Source organism: Sebastes fasciatus, chromosome 19 (genome assembly GCF_043250625.1).
Source record: "Sebastes fasciatus isolate fSebFas1 chromosome 19, fSebFas1.pri, whole genome shotgun sequence".
Classification (NCBI taxonomy): domain Eukaryota; kingdom Metazoa; phylum Chordata; class Actinopteri; order Perciformes; family Sebastidae; genus Sebastes; species Sebastes fasciatus.
The window spans coordinates 12,479,491-12,500,759 of NC_133813.1; the positions used below are offsets into that span (position 1 = coordinate 12,479,491).

The window sequence follows — 21,269 nt, forward strand, 5'->3', positions numbered from 1 at the left end:
CATCACATGAAGCAACTGGTCCCAATGATGCTGGAGACAGATGAAGAAGTGTCACTGATGTCAGTAAACAAGCCGTATCGAAGCAAATGGCTCACTGGAGCGAACCATTATTACTACATTAGTACTAATGAACCAACAGAACCTGAAAACAGTGATTTGGGCCAGATTACAAAGGAGAAAACATTCAACACAATCGTATGTTTCACTTAAACTTTGAACCTTTTATATCCAGTTCTATTAGGGTTTGTGCCATAATACATACCTCAACAGATCCCACAAATAATGAATGTATGCTAATAAATCATATGCTGCCTGATGAATCCTAAAACCTGTTATTCAATTTCTCCATCTTGTCAGCACTGCCAAAGCATTTAGATGAAGTTTTTCAAACTGACAATAGCTGAACACAAAGAATAGTAAATGAAGATTATAAAATCCTCTTACAAAAGATGTGATTTTTTACCCCAAGACTCCGAGGCAAAACATCCCAGAAGTTTATAAAGTTGGCAGTTGTCCGTCTGTCCTGTCAGTGGTGGAGGGTGTGTGAAACTTTGCGATGCCTCGGAGCCCCCTGATAACTGAAACATAAACTGCTTCTTCTGGTTTCTGTGTCATTTTACAGCTTTGAGTTCATTCATTGAGTCACTCTCCTATTGAGACGGTAGGGTCCCAAAGTCGTCACTCTTCTCCTCCAATACTTTTGGTGCTTTTGGGCTCGTCTTCGCCAACGAGCTGTAAATGGTCATAGCCTGAGTGCAAGGAAGAAGACAGGAGGAGGACCATTATTGTCATAATTGAAGACAAAAAAAAAAAGATACGTCCACAGCTGTACATTGCTTTTTGCATACAACCCCTACTTCAAATCCCCTAACTATCCCTTTAACATATAAATTCAAGAACAGTTTATAAAAGTGACCCTGCTCTAAAAATTAAGCGTGTAAATACCTGTGCGACCATCCCGCTGATGTCACCAGTACTGGAGGGCAGAAGGATGGTGTTGGACTCTTTGGCGAGTTTGGAGAAAGCGGACACGTACTGCTCGGCCACGCTTAGCGAGGCTGCCGCGTTTCCATTCTGTACAAATTGCACAATGAAAAAATAATCAAAATGAACTTTCATATAAGACTCTGATCATGGGTTATCTCATTAAAAAAAAAAAAATTCTTCACCTGCTCCGTCAGAGCGTCTGACAGCATGCAGATAGCCTTAGCTTTCGCCTCCGCTTTGGCCAAGACTGCTTGGGCCTCACCTGGAAGGGAACACAGTAATCCATTAGTGACATAGAACTTGTGATTTGATTATTTTTTAGGCTTACAACTTCAACTTAGCAGCAGTTAAGGGAGAAAACAAGCTCCATCCCTCTAAGCTGCATAAAAAACAAACAGAGTTAAAAACAACCAAATTGTGTCTCTAAGTGCACCCACCAGACGCTTTATTGATCTGCTCTGCTTTTTCACCCTCCGAGGCCAGAATCTGAGCTTGTTTGCGACCCTCGGCGACGTTAATGGCCGCATCCCTCTGCCCTTCAGACTCCAGCACCGTGGCTCTCTTCTTACGCTCGGCCTCCACCTACGCAGAGTGGAATAAAAAAATTTGTGTTTTTTCTGTGATTACTACGACTCTCCAGCTTTTGCCCAGAGTCTCACCAGTAAGATGATGAATTTTTATAGTTGCTTTAATCTTGTTGCTACAATTAAAACAAGACCTCTAAGGCCATCTGTACAAAAAACACCTAAATGTTTCTGACTCAGAGGATTTAGGAAGCTGCATTTGCTGTGAAAGGCATAGAATGAGTTTAAAACCCCTTAAAGCTGCAGACTGTAACTTTGAGAAAATATGATAAAAAAGTTATTTTTATAAAATTGTCACTATATCCTGACAGTAGTGCATGAGACAGATAATCTGTGAAAAAAATCCTGTTCTTCTGCCTCCTCCTATAGTGCTCCTAATGGCAATTGCAAGATTTCAACGCGCCCGAAGGAAAACAACCAATCAGAGCCGAGCTGGAGTCTTGGCGTCTCTGAGCAGCTGTCAATCACTCACAAACTCCTGATCAAACGGTCAAACTAGGAGGAGTGATTGACAGCTGCTGTAGAGACTGCTTGGCTCAGATTGGTTGTTTTTTCCTTCGGGCACGTTGAAATCTTGCAAATGCCATTAGGAGCACTAAAAGAGGCAGAGGAACATGATTTTTTCTCATGCACTACTGTCAGGATATAGTGACAGTTTTATGAAAATAACAATAATAACGAGTGGTGTTAAGAGATGAAGTGAGAGATGATTTCTTTGAAAAAATAAATAACATATATCCTGAGTTCATCCATCTCCCCGATCCTCAGAAAATACCACTTATGTGGGGAGAAAAAAAAATCAATGTGCAATATTAGCTGCAATAATGTTGACTGTTGCCATAAAATAAGAAGTGCTACAAGCTCCGAACGTGTTGCTGATTGACTACATCTGTAAAATAATGTATATTCAAAATGCATTTAGTATATTGTGATTATTTTGTGATTATTTTTTGTGAAATGTAATTATTCATTAATATGTAATTTAGCTTTGTCAATAATGTAACCTGAACATTCATGCCAATAAAGCTTATTTGAATTTGAATTTGAGTGGTGTTAAAGCTGCAGTCGGTAACTTTGAGCAAATGTTGCTGTGATCAGTGATCCCACCTGCATCTGCATGGACTCTTTCACCCGAGGTGGAACATGTATGTCTTTGATTTCGTAACGTAGGCAACGGATCCCCCAGTCGTCTGACGCTTGGTTGATGGAGTGGACGATGTTGGAATTGAGGGACTCCCTTTCCTTCAAAGAAAGAAATCTTAATATCTGAAGTGCTTATGACACCTTTCATTACAAACAGCAACAGTTTTGTCATTACCCTGAACACTTTGTCCAGTGTGAGTTTGCCCAGTTCTGACCGCATGGTGGTCTGTGCCAACTGTGTGACGGCATATTCTGGATCCTCGACACCGTAACTGGCCTGGGAACAGGTCAAGAGATAAAAAATTATAATACCTTGATCAGACTAGAACAACACAAGGAAGCAGACAATCATTTCTTAACAGCAGTTGTTGACAACATACCTTAAAAGGGTCTAGGATCCTTAAGTAAAGCACTCCATCAATCTGTAGTGTTACATTATCTGTAAAACAAGATACATTCATTTTAAACAAACTGAATGTCTATTAATTTATGTGAATTTGAGACTTTATTGATCCCTCACCTAGAGATACTGCAGACTGCTCCGGGACATCGATGACAATCTCTTTAAGACTCTGCACATAGCGAGTTCGGTCAAGTAAAGGTATGAGGAAGTTTAAACCCTAAAAGAGGAAAAAAAAAATTTTTGTTGAGCTTTTGTTTTTTTATTTCCTTCCTAGTAATATTTAAAATCAGCAATCTTGTGAGAATGAGGGTTGATACCGGCTCTAAGATCCGGTGGAAGCGGCCCATTCTCTCCACCACCCAGGCCTCCTGCTGGGGCACAAACAGGACCACGGTGTTCACGGGCAGGCTGGACGCCCATCGCTGCTGGGCCGGCGTAACCAACAACCTCGGCGCGACCCGTTGGGTTTGCTGCAGAGACACAGAGTCAAGAAAAGAAAAAAACAGAACTGTCGTCAGATTGTAGAACTTCAGCTTGATGAATGAATTTTAAAATCTGTCCTTAAAGTGTGCTTTTCAAACCCAAATCCTTGTTGCAATGACACTTGTATGTAATGACTAGGCTAGTAAACTCTGTTTCTTCTTTTAAATCACGCCTCAAAACCTACCTCTTTACAGCAATCCCTTGTTTTAAAATGTCATTATTGTTGACTTTTTGTACAAAAGTCTTGTGTTCAACATTTTATTTTGGCCTATGTTTTTATGTTTTTATTCTGTATTGTTTTTATTTTAATGTTTGCACACTTTGTAACTATGTTTGGAAAGGTGCTATACAAATAAAGTTTATTATTATTTATTATAATGAAAATACGGCTGCAACTAAAAATATTATCATTGTTCTATTTAGGTGAATCAATTGATTGTTTAGTCTATAGAAAGTCAGAGGGATATGAACTACAAATATAAAAAAAACATTACAAATACAGTTATTCAGAACCACTTTCAAATTTGTTGATTTATGTAAAATATCTTCCTTCTTTCACTTATTGTAATATAATAATTAATAATCAAATGTTTCTTTTTTTTGCTGATTTGCTCAACATATTTATTTATTTTAATATACAGTATGTATAAATGCATATGTGACGTTATGAATAGGTAAACAAAGGTTTGATAACATGTCATAAGAGCGCATTTTCTACCCAGAATGAATGATTAGGATGTCAGATGTCATGTTAACTTGGTACAGACTCAGTGGTGCTTCCATCAGGTTGATCAGTGACATTTGGTGGATTATTAACACTCTGAATGACACCCACTTCATTCTTCTGGTGAAGAGCACCCTCATGCAGAAGGTTTACACGTGCAAACAAACTGGATGTGATTATTAAATATATAATGTACCTGCAGAAGAGCTCCGCCGGTCCGACACAGCGTCCGTAGCATCATTCAAATACAGTTCACAGATTGTGTTTAGTGTTCAGCTAGCCTGGTAAACTGGACTCAAAATACTCATGTGTTGTGTTTGACCCTTAGCGAACAGGAAATGAAAGTTACATCAGTGGTGCAACGGTGAAACACTCCGACAGTGCGGGCTGCAAGAACCGAACGGCAATGGTTCCGCTAGCACGATAATGCACCTGCTACTTCAACTACTACTGCAACTACCAATAAAAGTAATAATAATAATAATAATAATTTGAATAATAATAATATAATAATAATAATAATAATAATTTGAATAATAATAATAATATAATAATAATAATAATAATAATAATAATAATGATAATGATAATAATAATAGTAATAATAATAATAATAATAATAATAATAATAATGATAATGATAATGATAATAATAATAATAATAATTTGAATAATAATAATAATAATAATGATAATGATAATGATAATGATAATAATAATAGTAATAATAATAATAAAAATGATAATAATAGTAATAATAATAATAATAATAATAATAATAATAGTAAGAATAATAATAATAATAATAATAATAATAATAATATACTAGTAACAATAATACTAGTAATAACAACAACAATAATAATAATAATAATAATAATAATAATAATAATAATAATAATAATAAATCTTCATTATTTCCCCCCTTAGTACTTTTTTTGGCCAGTAGACGTCTGCATTGAAGATACTCTGAAGCCAAATCATTAAATACACGTTGGGGTATAGTACTGGGAAACAAAACAGTGTGTTAAAAAAAAAAAAACTTTAAATTTAATTATTTTTTCCTCTAAAATTTCTCCATCTTGTTCCCCAGAGTTTTTTTTTTCTTCAATACCTACATTTAAGTAGCAGTAGGAACCACTAGTCTATAAGTATATTATTACATTAAAATACTGTTCAAATAAAAAAAAAAATCAGTTCAGGGAAGGAGCAAGAGAGTGTGACAGAGAAAATAATTGTTTGTGCAGAAATGGCATTAATAGCCTGCTACAGAACTCAGATGTAAGCAAATACAACAAACAGCTTAAGGAAATTATTTGGATCTTCTGCACCTATAAAACTTTGAAATACCCCACTATTATTCAACTTTTTGTATTGTATCGACTCCTTCCATTATTAAATGATTCAATAAATGCCTCAGGACCCAATGTAATGACTCACGAAATACACAGGGTGGTGGTGTTGGTTTTGTCTTAGTTCTGCTACAGTTGTGTCAGTGAAGAATATTTCTCAGATTTACTCAGATTTACCAAATTGAACTATCCCCTGGTTTATGTCATGGCTGTTCAAAATGTACCTTGTGTCACCTTTGTTGAGTGTCAGCCTAGGTTTTTTTCAGTTTGTGCACAGAAAACTTTTTTTACATTGGTGGTTCATTATTGGGTGGGCAGCTTTTCTTTCGTAAAGCTCTTTGTGATGAAGGGGTTGAGAAACCTGACCTGACTTGACACAAAAGATTGTGTTTTTACAGTAGCTTTGCAGCAACTGTAGTTTCATTCAACCACAGACAATGTTACAGTGATGCTAGCTACAGATAAATTATTGGAATAAAACAAAATATGTGAGTGAATGATGCATTGATAAAAGGTATTAGAGAAAAAAAGAACCATCAAATGAGAATTAAAAGAAAATTGGGAAACTAGGAAATCAGTGATCTATGTGTTGCAGATACAATTAGATAATTCAAAAGCCATAAAATTGGAAATTAGTCACCATTCACATTCACTTAAAAATATAAATACATTTGAAAAAGCATATTATAAATGAATATAATAACTAATTATGAAGCCACATGCAAAATAACAAAAACAGCAGCTATCTTGAAAAAGTCACGAAGCAGCTTAAAATGTAAAGTTTTAATTCATTTTACTATTTATTTATTTACGTACTTATCTATTTACTTAAATATTCATTTATTTATTTGTACTTTATTATGAAAACATACATTGATTTATTTTTTAAATTAATGACATTTTATTCTCAGTTTTTCCAGGTTTGTAATTATACTGTACCAGAGTAGTTAGATTGCAGGTGTATTGTATACACAGATGCCATTATGTTCATTAATTTATTATCAAAGTATATTTCACACAAAAAGTTACAGGTGTCTGCTTTAGAGACTGTTTACGTCACCTGTCTCTTCCTCCAACCTGTCCCTCTCAGCGATTGGTCGGCTTTACTTTATAGGCCCCGCCTCCAGCTTGGTACTGCATTCTCATTGGACGCCTCAGACGCCAGTAACAGGTGTCTCGACCCAGCCTCTCTGTGTCGGTGCCTTCAGGTTGTTTGTCCGTCAGTCTGAAACAAAACCTGTGATGAGACTTTTAATAATGGCGTGGTCGTGGTGGGGGGCTGCAGCTCTCTGCCCGAGTCCAGCATCAGAAAACCACCTGTAAAATAACGACTTTGGAGCTTATACAGCCATTTGAAAAGTGATTTAATGATACCGGACAGAGTATAAATCTCCGCTGAGAGCCAGCTCTGCAAAAACTGTGTGAAACTATACTGGACTAGTCGCTGGAAGGAAGCGCTTTCTTTGCCATGTCGTTACTGTGTGTCAGAGGTAAGTTGTACTTTTCTTTTTAGGTTAGAAAACACATTATATGTAAGTTTTTTACACGTAAAATCTGAGTTTTGTCGAATTCAATCTGATAATGTCAATGAAATCTTGCAGAGCAGGTTTTTTTCTGACAGCACGCATCCATCCATCCCCCTCAGGGAGCACAAAAGTCTAGTAGTAGCCTACATTTGTCCTGTTGTGATTTTTTTTTTTTTTAAACCCAGACTCTTCATTAGGATAATGAAAAACATTAATCATATTTGAGGTTGTTTCCCTAACTATAATACAGCTCTATTTATAGGAGCCTTTCATAGTCTACTATACCAGCTGTTGCAGCCTCACAGAACCACCACTGACCTATTAACTGTGAGATATCACAACAACAAACAGTAGCTATGAGTATAACTTATGATCAGTTTATGATTATTATTTTCTTTAAATTTAATTATCTTTTCCTATAAAATGGCCCCATCTTGTTCCCCATAGTTTTGTTTTTTCTTATATACCTACATTTAAGTAGCAGTAGGAACCACTAGGCTAAGTATATTATTATAGTAAAATACAGTTCAAATAAAAAAAAAAATCAGTTCAAAGATTCAATAAATGCTTCAGGACCCAATGTAATTTTTACTTAATTATACTTTAATCACACATAAATTAATGTTAATGGCAGTTAGTGTAGCCTATTTTTTTATTTTTATTTTGAATGACAAAGATATTAAGGATGAATAAATGATAATGATAAAAGCAATTGGTTGTCTTTGAATAAATCTGATAGCAGTGGCCTGGTTAAGGTCATTTTTTGGTCAACACTGTTGAGTTCAGTGGAAGATTAAATTAGTTTTACTATCTCCTCAATTTTTTCTTCCCAACATTTTTAGTGTATAGATGGACAACATTTTTTTTTATCATTCAGGGGTCCATATTGGAAAAAGAAAAGTGTTTATTATGAGTTATATCCCCCCCAAAAAAATGTATGGTGGGTTAACACCAAAAAGAAGTTGGATGATCCCTGCCTGCCCTAGCATCCTTTACAGCAGCAAAGCACATTATGCAATATCCTATTCTGTGCCAACAAGAGGGGGGGCAGAAAATCCTGCCACAAGCTCAAAACAGAGCTGCAGTCTTCTTTCATTTAAACCACACATATATGCACATCTGTAATGATGGAGCCAGCCCCTTCAAACTACATGTATCTTTTTTTTTTCTTTTTTTTTTAAACAATGCATCATATGTCATATAAAGTTTGGCATACAATTTGGCATTTAAAATGAGGGTTTTAATCATAGGAAAATCTTTTTTCTTTGTCTTTTCCTCTTCTTCTTTTACTTTTTTGTAAATAAGGATAATATCTATTTTAAACAAGTCTTGTTAACTGCATTGTGCAGAGCGTTGAAATACTTCTTTAAAACTTTTTTTTAGTTTTAACATTTATTATTCTGAAGATGCCAATCAATTATATATGTTCTGGTATGTGATATTGACAATTAGAATATGTAAAAATATGGAAAGTTTCCATGGCAGGATCATTTCCTTGTATAGTTACCTCAAATATCTGTCCAGTTGTGTTCTCTGTGATAAATGGAGGTAGGATATACTGACCATAACAATAAATACATCACATTGAAATTAGAGATGCACCCAGCCGACTTTTTCAGTCCCGACACGGATAGCGATATCTGGGCTTTGGGTATCGGCTGATACCGAGTGCCGATCCGATACCAGTGTTCGATTAATAAGCTGTATGCCTGAATGTGTGGAAGTGACTGGGATCATTCGTTTATGTGTAAGGCAACATCAACCTTGACTTCTATATTGCTTTTCTAACTTTGTGAAACAAAATGTGACAATAAATACATTGTTATGAATTTACTGAATTGATATTTATTATTAAAATTAAAAAACGTATACCAGCAACTTGGTAAAAAATCTTCAAAATTAACAGAAATAACATTTCAAGTGTAAACCCTTTTAATGCAGAAACAAATTGATCAAGACTTAAACAGAAATTAAGATTCTAGTATATAATGTATATGGTATATTAACATAGAATTGATTAAGTTGTGTGCCCGCTTATCAAAGAATAGCCAGGTTTATGAATTAACAGTGTACTTGTCAGTCCCATCTCTGATCTATAGTACCTGTGGTGGTTTGATTAGCATCTTTTGTGATTTTTGTGTCAAATTGAAAGGATGCGAGAAATATCATCGAGCATTTGGGTCAAAATGTGAACTTTTGGAGGACTTGAGATCAGAGATACTTCAAGCAGAAACTGCTATTAAACCTATGGGCTACTGGGGTTTGCAACCTTTTTTTTTGTGTCAGAGCAGAGAGTATGTTCCTCCCTCTAGTTTTTTTCTCATCCTGTCACTTGAAACAACATTCAGCTTGAAGCCAGCATCCATAAGTCCTGTTGACAAAGGAGAAGGAGGTGAATACATTGCAGAAAAAAAGGTTTTGAGTGCACTTTATCTTAACACCCTTTAGTCTGACTGTTCTCTTGCTTTTTACTAGCCAATATTATTATTGCTAGTATGATTTTACCTGCAGGTAATAGCCACAAGCCGGACACAAGCCAGTATTGCGTCAGGAATAAATGGTACTGTACACTCCCTGAGAGATCCTGAACATTTCTGAAAATCCAGTGTTTGGCAGACTGAGGCTTTGTTTGTAAATCCCATGTCTGATCCTATTTTGTCTAATTATTGTGTGTCGAAAGCTCCAAATTGAGGCTGTAAGTAGTTCTTATTGTGCATTTTGTGCCTGGCATGTATGAGTAAATCACTGACATTTTATCCCCCCATCTTTTGAATTTAAATTTCCGATTGAACATACAGTCAGGACTTCATATGCACCCAAATCCCTAAGTATTCTTCTAGGCAAACACCTTCTGTCATGATCTTAAGTTTCTTTATTGTCTGTGCAAATGCTATCCACGTCACTGTTGAGGAAGAGAAAAAACGATATGCAGAGCAGGAGTCCTCCCTGTTGAAGTAGCATAAACCTAGCGCAGCAGTGAGTGTTTTTTTCTCACACATCAGCAGCTGATTTTCACTTGTCTCTACTTTTTTGTCTCTACTTTTTTACTACGAATCAAATAAAACATGTGATTGCTTCTTTTAATATCACTTCTTTTCTTTGCCGTGGAACGTGGTTTTCTTGCCGGGCAGTTGGGATGGTGATAAAAAAGCGCTTGCCAGGAGCTTCGACCATCTTTGTGTTAACTGTGCCATGGGGGATGTACTTTCAACATGATTGACAAGCCCTCAGGGCAGCTCTACTTCTTCGTCCTCTCATTGCACATTGCACCTTTAAACATTATCGTCAGTCATTAATATTATATTTCATAAAAAATGCTAGAGGAAGCATTCTTTTATTTCAGGCTAGGCGTGGTGCCTCCAATATAAAAGGCCGCAGGAAACCTTGGTATTTATATGAACTATTTAAAAGTTCTATTAAGACTGACCGCACATATGTGGCACAAAAAGAGACTGCTTCGATCAATGTCATCTTGCAGCAAGAAACGCCACAACTTTTTGGATGTGTGGAAAACATAAAATCCAAAAGAAAATCAGTTTTAACCTGTCTGCTCCTTCTGACAAAAAAAAGAAAAGAAAAATCTAAGTATTTTTCTGTGAAAACAATAAGCCTCAGAAGGGATTCGGGCATCAATACACCAAGCTGCGAAAGAGAAAGGATCCTCACAGGAAAAAGGTCACAAAGAGGCAAGTCAGCTTGTGCCCACTTACTTCAGAAAGTTCAGCCCGACGGCTCTGGCAATCAAGACTTATTGTACTACATGGGGCCTTTTCACTGTCCATTTATTGATTACTGCTATGGCAAACAGCTGCTAGGAGTTATGCAGCCCATAGATAACAGAGAAAAGGGTGCTTGGGCAGGGGGGTTCTGTGATTAGCCGATGTTGTGACTCATCCCTTGATAGCACGGCTCGACAATGTTGCCTATTTATTGGGAGTCGAGATGCTTCATCTCCATGGCGATGTCTTTACACAACAGATAAGTGGTTGCCCTTACAAGTGGACATGTGTGGGAGACTCCTGCTGTGGATCAGGACAGGGCTGACTGGACTCACATGGATGGACCCCATGATGCTGCAGTATTGGAGTTGTAACAAATTCAGACACGTGATCACTTTAGTGACAGAATACCTGGTGTTTTCTGACACTAGAGGGTGGTTAGTGGTTAAGTAAGAACACTTGCTCAGCTATTAGATGGCAACTTTTGCAGTAAAAGGTTGGTATTGGTGTTAAGGACTCAATATGGTCTCCTGCAAGTTTTTGAGGGAAGTGGTTGTGGATGGAGGAGATGGCGATGTTTACTTTGTTGTCCATCACCCAGTGTGTCATGCAGTGACGTGCAGCATTTAAGCAATACAGCGATTAGATTTTCTAAACGGTAGGTCAATGCGGGTTACGTTACGTAAATGTTTGTCTTCAGTCTGGTATGTTAAGTCTTGTTTGGTGCCGGTATAAACTGTCTCCATGCTTCCTACGTTGGTCCCAGTCACGCTTTTATTGCCGGCTGAACAGTGTCCACACAGGATGTTGAGCATGTTTCATGCATCATCACGTCCTTTGTATTCTGATTCTTCTGTTGACACACGGTCAAATTAGTTTTTCCTCCTCAATTGAAGACCGTGATGTAGCTTTTCTTTGTCCTGGCACACACACTCCAGTCATTCAAGTGTTCAAGCCGTCAGATTAAGAACTTATCACTGAACTGCATCAACACTGCTTGCTTGACTTTGGCTCTGCAGCTCGGCTGAGTAGTTGAGGAGATATTACAGGAAAATGATTTAATAAAAGATGAGAAACGGAGGCCCTGCAGGACTAGAAATGATAGAAAAGCAGGCAGATTGGTTGAGTGTAGCGAGCAGCAGAGTAGTGGAATTATGAGAGAAAGAGGCAGAGAGAGCGCTTAGAGATTGTGGGAGTAATCCCCATGCCATCTGTTGCTCTCTCTCTCTCTCTCTCTCTCTCTCTCTCTCTCTCTCTCTCTCTCTCCCTCTTACACTGGCCCCGCCTGATCAGATCCAACAGCCGGCACAAAACGGAAGCACACCACAGTAGTAGATCCTGGCGTCACTTCCTGTTTCCTTTACTTTCCTGATTTCTTGCCTGACCTTCCACTGATGATGTCCTTTATTTGGAACATCCACACTTTAGTCAGTTTTTTTTAAAGGTCCCGGAAAACCTGTTTTCTCAATCGATTTCTTAATGTGTGTGATGCATATTTAAAACAAATAAAATAAAATATAAATATGGTCACTTTTGTCGAAATATTAATTGGAAACATTTACCTTTATTGCACATTTTGTAGCAAATGTGCACCATGTGATTATTAAGCCAAACGAATCCAGTTTATCTAAGTAGTCAGACGGCTAACTAACAACTACAAAGGTGTAAATACATTAGGTATGGTGGAAAGGCCAACATTTACTCTTTCCTATGCAAAGTCAAACAATCAAAGTAGACCTTTTTGTGAACTACATAAAGCTTGTTATATTTTGTCTTTTGGTGTAGTGATGTCATTATCTATGTGACTCCACGTTTGATCCACTACAGCTTTTCCACAGCAGACATTTTGACTCAAAGGAGGCTAAATAAAGCTCCAAACTTAAACTAAATTTTGGCGAGGAAAAACTGCCATGGCCATTTTCAAAGGGGTCCCTTGACCTCTGACTTCAAGATATGTGAATGAAAATGTGTTCTATGGGTACCCACGAGTCTCCCCTTTACAGACATGCCCACTTTATGATAATCACATGCAGTTTGGGGCAAGTCATAGTCAAGTCAGCACACTGACACACTGACAGCTGTTGTTGCCTGTTGGGCTGCAGTTTGCCATGTTATTATTTGAGCATATTTTATTTTGCTAAATGCAGTACCTGTGAGGGTTTCTGGACAATATTTGTCATTGTTTTGTGTTGTTAATTGATTTCCAATAATAAATATATTCATACGTTTGAATAAAGCAAGCATGTTTGCCCGCTCCCATGTTGATAAGAATATTAAATACTTGACAAATCTCCCTTTAAGGTACAATTTGAACAGATTAAAAAATGTGTGATTAATTTGCGTTTAATCACAATTAACTATTTAAAACGATTGACAACCCTAGTTTTTTCCTAAGATCTCTGCTTATATTATTTTTGTTTTAATGGCTAAAGGGCTATTTATAAATTGATGTTATTCACTACATGTCTAAAGTTGAACCACCAAGGAGTGCTCAGAATCAACTGACCAAAACATGCACTTGCTTAAATATATTTGAATCAAATTACAGCCATAAAAATCACAAGAAAACTCCAAGGCACTCTCTATTTAAACAATTAAAATGTCTTATTGTAATGGCGTAGTCATAGTTAGACCTAAAAACAAACTCCAACGCGGTTCAGCGTCAAGCCTTCGTCAGGGAATCAAAGTTGCATCCATATTCAGAAAAAAGAAAAGCATAGTGGGATAAGAAAGAAGGATAGAAAAAGGCAGTGGGTTGATCGGGTCATTGTGCAACTAGCCCTGCATGCCAAATAGTGAGCTAAATGGCCTCTAAAGCCATGAAGGGCCCAGGACAGAAAACGATAAGCATCAGTTTCCACCATAATGGCCCCCTGGTTTATTGCTCTCTGCTCTGTGTACCACAGCCCTAAATAACATCATGTAATTTAGGACATATAAGGCCACTGTGTCAGCTCATTTGCCCCAGTGACAAATGGCTGAAAAGCCTAAGTAGAAAGCCAAAAAAAGTAACACATTTCCACTGCTCCCTTTCTGCTTCACAGTGAGGTATGTACAGGAAACAGACAGGAAACCCTTTGGAAGAAGTGACGAGTTCAGTTTTTTTTCCTCTCTTGTGATAACAAAGTTCCTTTTTTCCTCACCGTTATCCTACAAGACAACACTGGGGAACAAAATTGTACTGTAATTTTTGTGGATGTTTTGTGGCTAAAATTTATGTTGTTTTTTTTAAATTTGCACAGAGAGAAAACAGCAGGATGTGACATGAAAATATGAAAGCTTCATTTGTGCCTCCATCATTCCGTCCTGCCCATCTGCCATCTCGGGCTCGAAAAGCTTTAGTAGTTTATATGCCTGAACACATAACCCTGCCACAGCAATCACAATTAATCCCCTCCAAAGCGCTCCACAATCCCATAAACGTTATTGTATGCATCAAGGGGTTAAAGATGGGCTAAAAATAAATCAAAATACACCACAAGCATGTTTAAATATTTCTTTTTTTCTCTCTTTTTTTTTTAAAGCTTTAGGAAATGGCTGCTGTCGCCACACTTTTACTTTTTTTTTTTTATTATTATTATTATGTGTTATCTTAATACCCATCTGCCCTGGCCCACTTTTGCCATTGTTTTTTGTGTGTTTGTTTACCAGCTGTTGTGTTTTGTGATACAGCTGTCTGGGCTTATGCTTCTTGATTATATTAGTTTACTCTAGTTATATAAGATATTTTACAAATCAAATACAGTTATTATTATGTATTATTATTTATTATTATTATAATTAAATATTTTTCAGCTCTGATAAAATGTGGGTATCGGTCTTTAGTATATTATTTTCCTTGTTATAATATCAAAAGTATATTTTTAGCATACCTGAGCTGTCTTGTGTCTCTTTGTCAGAATATGAACTTTCCAAAAATATTTTGATGGAGACGCATGAAGAAAATATGATTGATGTCAGAACAAATATAGTAATGGAAATCTAAATATTTCACAAATAGTTGGATCGGGTATCGGTGACAATGCATTTTTATCAGAACAGATTGTGTATCAGCAGAATAAGTTAAGATTGGTTCTTTAATGACAGTTGATATGGAAGACTAAAGGTTAAAAAAAAATAATGGGGAAATGGAAATGAGGCAATTTCCATGATAATATCATGAGTGATGATCATAAAGCCACCAAATCAGGCATGGCGACATATGAATTCAATGAAAACATTGGCTGTTTTTGTTTTTTGAATAACATATTGATGCAAAGCTGCCCTCCAAAACAAATGGCTCATCCATTTTGATGAAGCTGCACATGATGAGTTTTCCTGCTTTTGCGGACGTCAACATCGTGAGGCTGTCCGTGTGTTTGTGTGATTCTGGTGTCATGAGTCATTGACTCATGGCTTGTCTGCATATAAATGAATATGTCAGGCTTCAATAACATGAGATCCTGTCCACTTTTCATTACTCATGCCCAGATATGTTCCGCTTTTCTGACTTGTTTTTCCACTGTACTTAACATCATAATAGATTTTTTTTCTTTTGTTGTTCATTAACTCATAAAGTCCTGCTGAAGAATTACATCGCATTTAGGTCGGTTCCAAATAAGCTGATTTAAATCTGTTTTCCAATTAGCCTAATCTTTCTTTCTGTTTTGTGTTGCAGTGAAAAAAGCCAAGCTCCAAGGACCTCCAGGTGAGTACTTTGTTATTCACAAACCTTTTACTTTGTTTCTGTACAGTTACCGTATTTGTCTCCCATCGTCCAAATGTTTCATGTTCCATTTTTAAACATGAACACTGTCTGAGTCCTCCTTGAATTTGGAGAAAAGGAAGCTGTAAAGCTGCAGATCATGTTCTCAATTTCTTGGGAGTAATTCTGTGGCTCCTGTGGGATTAAGGTGCAAGGAGCATATATATTGCCTCTCAGCGACTTTCAACATGGCGACACGGCTGAGCCAGCGGTGCCAACAGTGTAAACCACGGCAACAGTGCTGACAGAGCTAACAGTGTTAACCCGAGTGTTCGGCGCTACGCTTCCGCAACAACACCATCGGTCGGGACGGTTTTATCAGCTGTAACCGCCATATGAGAGCAGTGCAGAGCGGCGGCCGTGAGCTAGCCATGCTCACATGCACTAAAAGGCACCCACAGCCGGCCCGGCTATGTAAACAAAGCACAGCGAAGCTCTGGTTACAACTTCATTCTCTGCTCAGGTAGACATTTCTCCTCTATATCGTTACATAGAAAATAGTTGTTTTCTGCTATATTAATGCTCTGAATAGAGAATCTTTTAATGTTGTTTTAAGACATATGTCCATTGCAGGCTGTTCTCATACACCGTTTGTAGCTATACCTACGAAAAGTAATGCACTGTAATTTGTATATATCCCACAAAATCAATTTGTATTTAATCCTCTTAATTGTGAACCAGGAAGCATAAAGAGGGACAAATGCCGCATAGGGAGGAGGTCGGGGTGGGTCAAAAAACACCGGACTTTCACCCAGGAGACTGCTGTGCATACCTCGTGTGAAACCAGAAGTCAACATTGATTTATTTGTCACGCAACTTCTGTACTTAAGTTACACCACTTCTGGTGTTATTTTAACCCAAACCATGATCATTTCCTAAACCTAACTAAGTAGTTTTGTTGCCTAAACCAACCAAGCTGTTTCTTGCGAAGTTTAGTTTCAAAAGACTGGAGCGGAAATTGACACGTGCGTCACGTGTTGCTGGACATTCGATGGAAAACGCACAAAAATTAGGAACAACTTTTCGTAAGATGTTGTTGTATGACGATACGTTGGTTCAATGATAACATCTACAACTCTCACCCAGTGTTGAGCTGCATGGAAATATACAAACCCCCAGTAATGCGGCCATTTGCAGTGTTTAGAGCCAGACTGCTAAACAGTTCACCTGACTAAATACCTATTATCTTAATTGTATTTGGAAATATGCCCCACGCCCTCATTTTCTCATGTAGGTTAATCTTTAAAATTCTGGCAAGTCACTGAAAGCTAGGGTTGATTCTGCATTATGCAAACCAGTGTCCTTCTACGGCAGGCCGTGCACAGGTGAGCCCAGATCATTGGCTGCTAAATCCAAATCCCCACGCTCTCCACCTAAGCAAATCCCTCTAGTGTTCAGCCTCACGCCTTCCTTTAAGCCCTGTGACGTTTTTGGAAAGAGCAGGCAGCAGCACAGACAGAAAGTCACCGCGGCTTTGGATCTGCCCGTGACATTTTACTCTCCTTCTCAGTCCCTGACTGACCCAGTGTTTGCTGAGGATAATTGCTAAAGTTAATTAGGTAGCAGGTCTCTACATTTGGCCAGTGTGTCTTTTTCTTAGTCCCTCCTCCTTCACCTTTGGGAAAACAAAGTGATTTTTTTTTGTTTAGGTGCCTTCATTGTGTCACAAGCAGCTCTGTTACACTGAGGTATTGGTTTTAGATTGTCAGCCTATGGCCTTCTCTGTCTGTCTCTCTGCCCCTCCACCCCCCTCCCAAACCACATGCGACACCTGTCCCAGAGTAAACATCAGGGAAATTCAGTTAAGCCTGTCGTCTCCCTTAGGCGAAATGTAAACATCAGTCACTACAGGGCAAAGAAAGATTTGTCAAGTACACTCTGTTATGATATTTAGAACACCAAAGGTTATGTCCATATTGTAAATTAGTGCAAATATGTAATTGTTTTGCATAATCTACAGTAGAGTGCAGTGAAAAGGGCACTGTGTGAATGAGAGCCAGTCTGGGGCCGCCTTGTTGCAGTGCTTTTTTTTTAATCTCAACATTTATTAGAGGCCATTTTTCAGAAATGGTAAATGACGTAAAGACCGGCAAGTATACATCATGATGTACTGGTGTTGTCAGCTTGTTATGGTTAAATCAGCAGAATCTGCAATCAAATTTGGTAGTGGATTCCTAAATGATTCTGGTTGTAGATGTTTGCAGAATTAGGCATTCTCATGACTGATACTTCTCATGATTTCAATACAGTGTGTGCGCTCTGATTTAAAATTTCAACTTAAAGGAACAGTGTGCAACATTTTGGGGGATCTATTAGTAGAAAATGGAATATAATATTCATGAGTTTTCATTATATAATCACCTGAATTTTCTGTTTTCTGTTTCCGTTAGCTTAGAATGTTAACGCATTAACGCAACTTTCCAATAACAACTATATTTATATATATACATTTTGCATAAAGCAGGCATATTTGTCCACTCCCATGTTGATAAGAGTATTAAATACTTTACAAATCTCCATTTAAGGTACGTTTTGTACAGATAAAAAATGTGTGATTAATTTGCGATTAATGTGATTAACTATGGACAATGCGATTAGTCGCGATTAAATATTTTAATCGATTGACAGCCATAGTATTAATATTGTGATATTGATATTACAGCCTTAATAGTAGCAACCTGCTCAATCAGGTCTTTTAAGGAAATGTGTGTCACCAAGCAAGAATCTCCTCTTCCAAACACAAATCATTTTGCCAAATACAGTACCTGAGGTAATAACCAGTTTAACAAACAGCAAAGTAAGGAAAACAGACTGACGTAAATTATGACTTCAATGTTTGGCATAATGAAAGTTTGATGATGATATTGAAATAGAGCCTGAATATGATTATATTATTATAATATAAAAGTAAGACATTTTTGTCTCATCATAGTACAAAGCATGATTTTGGCACATTTTGCACTTAACAGATTGCACTATACTGTATTGGCATGCTGCAAATACAATCAATTGCACATCTAAGCTGCATATTCTGCTGTGAATAATCTGTGAAAGAACAGCCTCGGTCAGGGACTGGCTCCTTTGTCTGTTTAGTCAGGTTTATGGAATGAATTACTTAACATGATATGGTTATTTATTATTCCTCTCTGCTCATGATAACCCTCACTTGATCCACACAGGGAGACGTGTGATTTATTGGAAGAGCCCTCAAAGTTGACATAAGGCTGGTCTGGGATGTGTGTTTGCGTTGTGCTTTCACCACACCTTCAGTTGGATGGCTTTTTAAGCCTCACTTGAACTCTTTTTATAATAAGTTGTTTGTGGAGAATACTGTGTATGTAGAACCGAAGGTGCCCTTGGATGGGCCGGCGGCTCGCTGCCTGACCTTCCACTGATTGCCACAGGAAACTGGGGATTGATAAGGGCTGTGTGTTGCTGGATTTGTGTGTTCGGTCTCTTGAGTGCATGTCTGCACGCATTTTCTGTCAGAATTTAGATTTAATTTCCCAAATATCAAGCTTTTCTTTCAACAATACTCTATTTACACATCCACGTTATAAGCTACTGTTCACATTGCGTTCAGTCCAGAACTCTGTGTACTGAAGATGGAGAAACTTCTCATGCGGTGGTTCCAACAAAAGTCTTCCAATGTCTTCTGTTACATGCAATATTGATGAGTGGTCTGAATTTGAAATGTCAGCCTTCCAACTGCCTGCGTTTCCTTGACTAATTTATTGAAAAAAGTCATCATCAATCAATAATGGATGAAGACGCATGACTGAGGGCTCAGGGGCGAGTGGGTGGTCCACAGGAAGTGACTACTGTCTCGAAACATGAACAGGACAAGTGGCCCGCATCCCACAAGTCCCTTCAACTGATGCCTCCTCTTTACAACCCACTCACTGACTGATGTGCTTTCACTATGTCACTGTGTGTAATGTGTGTGTTTGCACAGTGTGTGTGTGTGTGTAATGGAGAGAGAGAATGAGAGTATGTGCACACAGACGTGTGTGTGACGTCATGCATTTTAACACGTTAGAATGAGGTTAGGTATATGCTTGATTTATTTGTTTTTATCTTGTGTGTGTGTGTGTGTGTGTGTGTGTGTGTGGTGCACCCTGACCAGGATATTGGCATATTGGTCCGATATTATTAGTCGCTATTGAGTATCACGGATATATCAGTAAGTATGAATATGTTGGCAAGAAAAGAAAATAAGAGGAATTTCAGAGCCAGTAACATGCTCAAAGTAAAATTAATTAATTAATTAAATCACCACAGACTGTCTCAGGCGCTCCCACAGTTTGGCGGCACTGTTTAGATGCGTGTAAAATACACAAATGATAACGTAGTGTCTGAGAGGTCAATTGATATTTACGAGATTGTTTATGTTTATTATTTTGGGTATTTCCTTCTGTTAACTGTTTTTTTATTGGTTATCAGGGACCCCACACTTTATTTTTGAGTTTAATTCACTTAACAGGTTCATTTGAAATTCATCTATAGGCAGGTAATGTTTATATTCCAAAATGCACTGATCCAACATGTTTACCAGGATCCAGTGTTCATATATTAGTAATTTATGCAGTATTAATGTTTGTGGATGTGTTGAACGGCTTCCGCCACCAGGTTGTGTGTGACGAAAGAGTGTTAAAGCAAATGTAGGAGAAGAAGAACAACTTCCTCCGTTGTTGTTGTATGTTGCAGTAGTTAGACTTCATTCTCTGCTCAGGTAGACATTACTCCTCTATATCTTTACATAGCAAATAGTTTTTGATGCTATATTAATGCTCTCGATATCGTATCGAGAACCTTTAACTGTTATTTCATTGATAATAAGACCTATCGCAACTTTTTATGAAGTTAAATTTGAGCGATCATTCCCTGTGTTTATACCTGACAAATCCAGTATGGGTCAGGCTTCAGTGTGCAGGCATATACTTAGTGTTTTTTCCGGGCAGTTACCGCTGCTTTCTTCTCAACAGTGCAGATTGTATCAGCCACATTGTGGACAGCACCTGCCGTAAAGGGCCCACAGCCACTAAGTGGCTCTTATCTAATCCATACATCCTCTTCCCTTATCTCATCTCTTCTAATCATGGGAGCCGGCCCAAATGTGGCACAAGGCATGGACTATCTAATTAGGGAAAGGCTTGAGCATCCCCCAGGCTCCTTTTGTAATAAAGCCTGTGTTTTGTCCTACTGTCCTCCCGAGACACTAATTGGGCCTGTCTCTTTTCACTCATGCTGCTTGTAGGACGGACAATGCTTTCAGACAGCGTTACGTCCGATGGGTCACTCAGGGGGCTTTCAGTGCGGCTTTTTGTTTTGGGCCTAATTGAATCTTTATTTATGTTGTGTGTCAGAGGAATGTTGTCAGAATCCACCTGTGTCAACTGTTTATTGTCTCATTGTGTTATCTGGCTGCTGTGTTAACGGCTATGTGCAGAGTAAATGTTTCAATATGTTGCCGAGGTAACCAGGAAAATCTTTGTTTAGTGTGGTCAGGTGATCAGGAACAGCTGAAGCCTTGCTTTTATTTCCCATAGACCAGAAAGTGAAGTGTGTGTGTGTGTGTGTGCGCATACTGCACTGTACTCTATG

At 37.8% G+C, this 21,269-nt stretch overlaps 2 protein-coding genes across 3 annotated transcripts in view; one reads left to right on the forward strand and one right to left on the reverse strand.

The window, feature by feature from the left end:
• Nucleotides 1-292: 292 nt before the first annotated feature.
• Nucleotides 293-4,701, reverse strand: LOC141757060 (stomatin-like protein 2, mitochondrial). The gene is made up of 10 exons (XM_074617224.1): nt 4,521-4,701; nt 3,435-3,587; nt 3,235-3,334; nt 3,095-3,153; nt 2,890-2,991; nt 2,679-2,813; nt 1,425-1,569; nt 1,170-1,249; nt 946-1,074; nt 293-749 (listed from the first exon to the last, which is right to left on the reverse strand). The coding sequence occupies exons 1-10, from the start codon at nt 4,563-4,565 to the stop codon at nt 651-653; spliced, it is 1,047 nt and encodes a 348-aa protein (XP_074473325.1). The 5' UTR covers nt 4,566-4,701; the 3' UTR covers nt 293-650.
• A 2,177-nt stretch (nt 4,702-6,878) lies between these two features.
• Nucleotides 6,879-21,269, forward strand: part of unc13bb (unc-13 homolog Bb (C. elegans)) — a 75,311-nt gene continuing 60,920 nt past the window's right edge. For both annotated transcript variants that reach the window (XM_074618275.1, XM_074618276.1), the window contains exons 1-2: nt 6,879-7,166; nt 15,579-15,608. In XM_074618275.1, coding sequence (XP_074474376.1) covers nt 7,145-7,166; nt 15,579-15,608 — 52 coding nt within the window. In that variant the 5' untranslated portion in view covers nt 6,879-7,144. The remainder of the gene's footprint in view (nt 7,167-15,578; nt 15,609-21,269) is intronic.

Coding starts and splice junctions, on each gene's coding strand:
- LOC141757060 (XM_074617224.1), bottom strand. CDS start 4,565: ATGATGCTACGGACGCTGTGTCGGACCGGCGGAGCTCTTCTGCAG. Junction 3,588..4,520: donor CCGGCGGAGCTCTTCTGCAG/GTACATTATATA, acceptor GTGTCTCTGCAG/CAAACCCAACGGGTCGCGCC. Junction 750..945: donor TCAGCGGGATGGTCGCACAG/GTATTTACACGC, acceptor CCTTGCACTCAG/GCTATGACCATTTACAGCTC.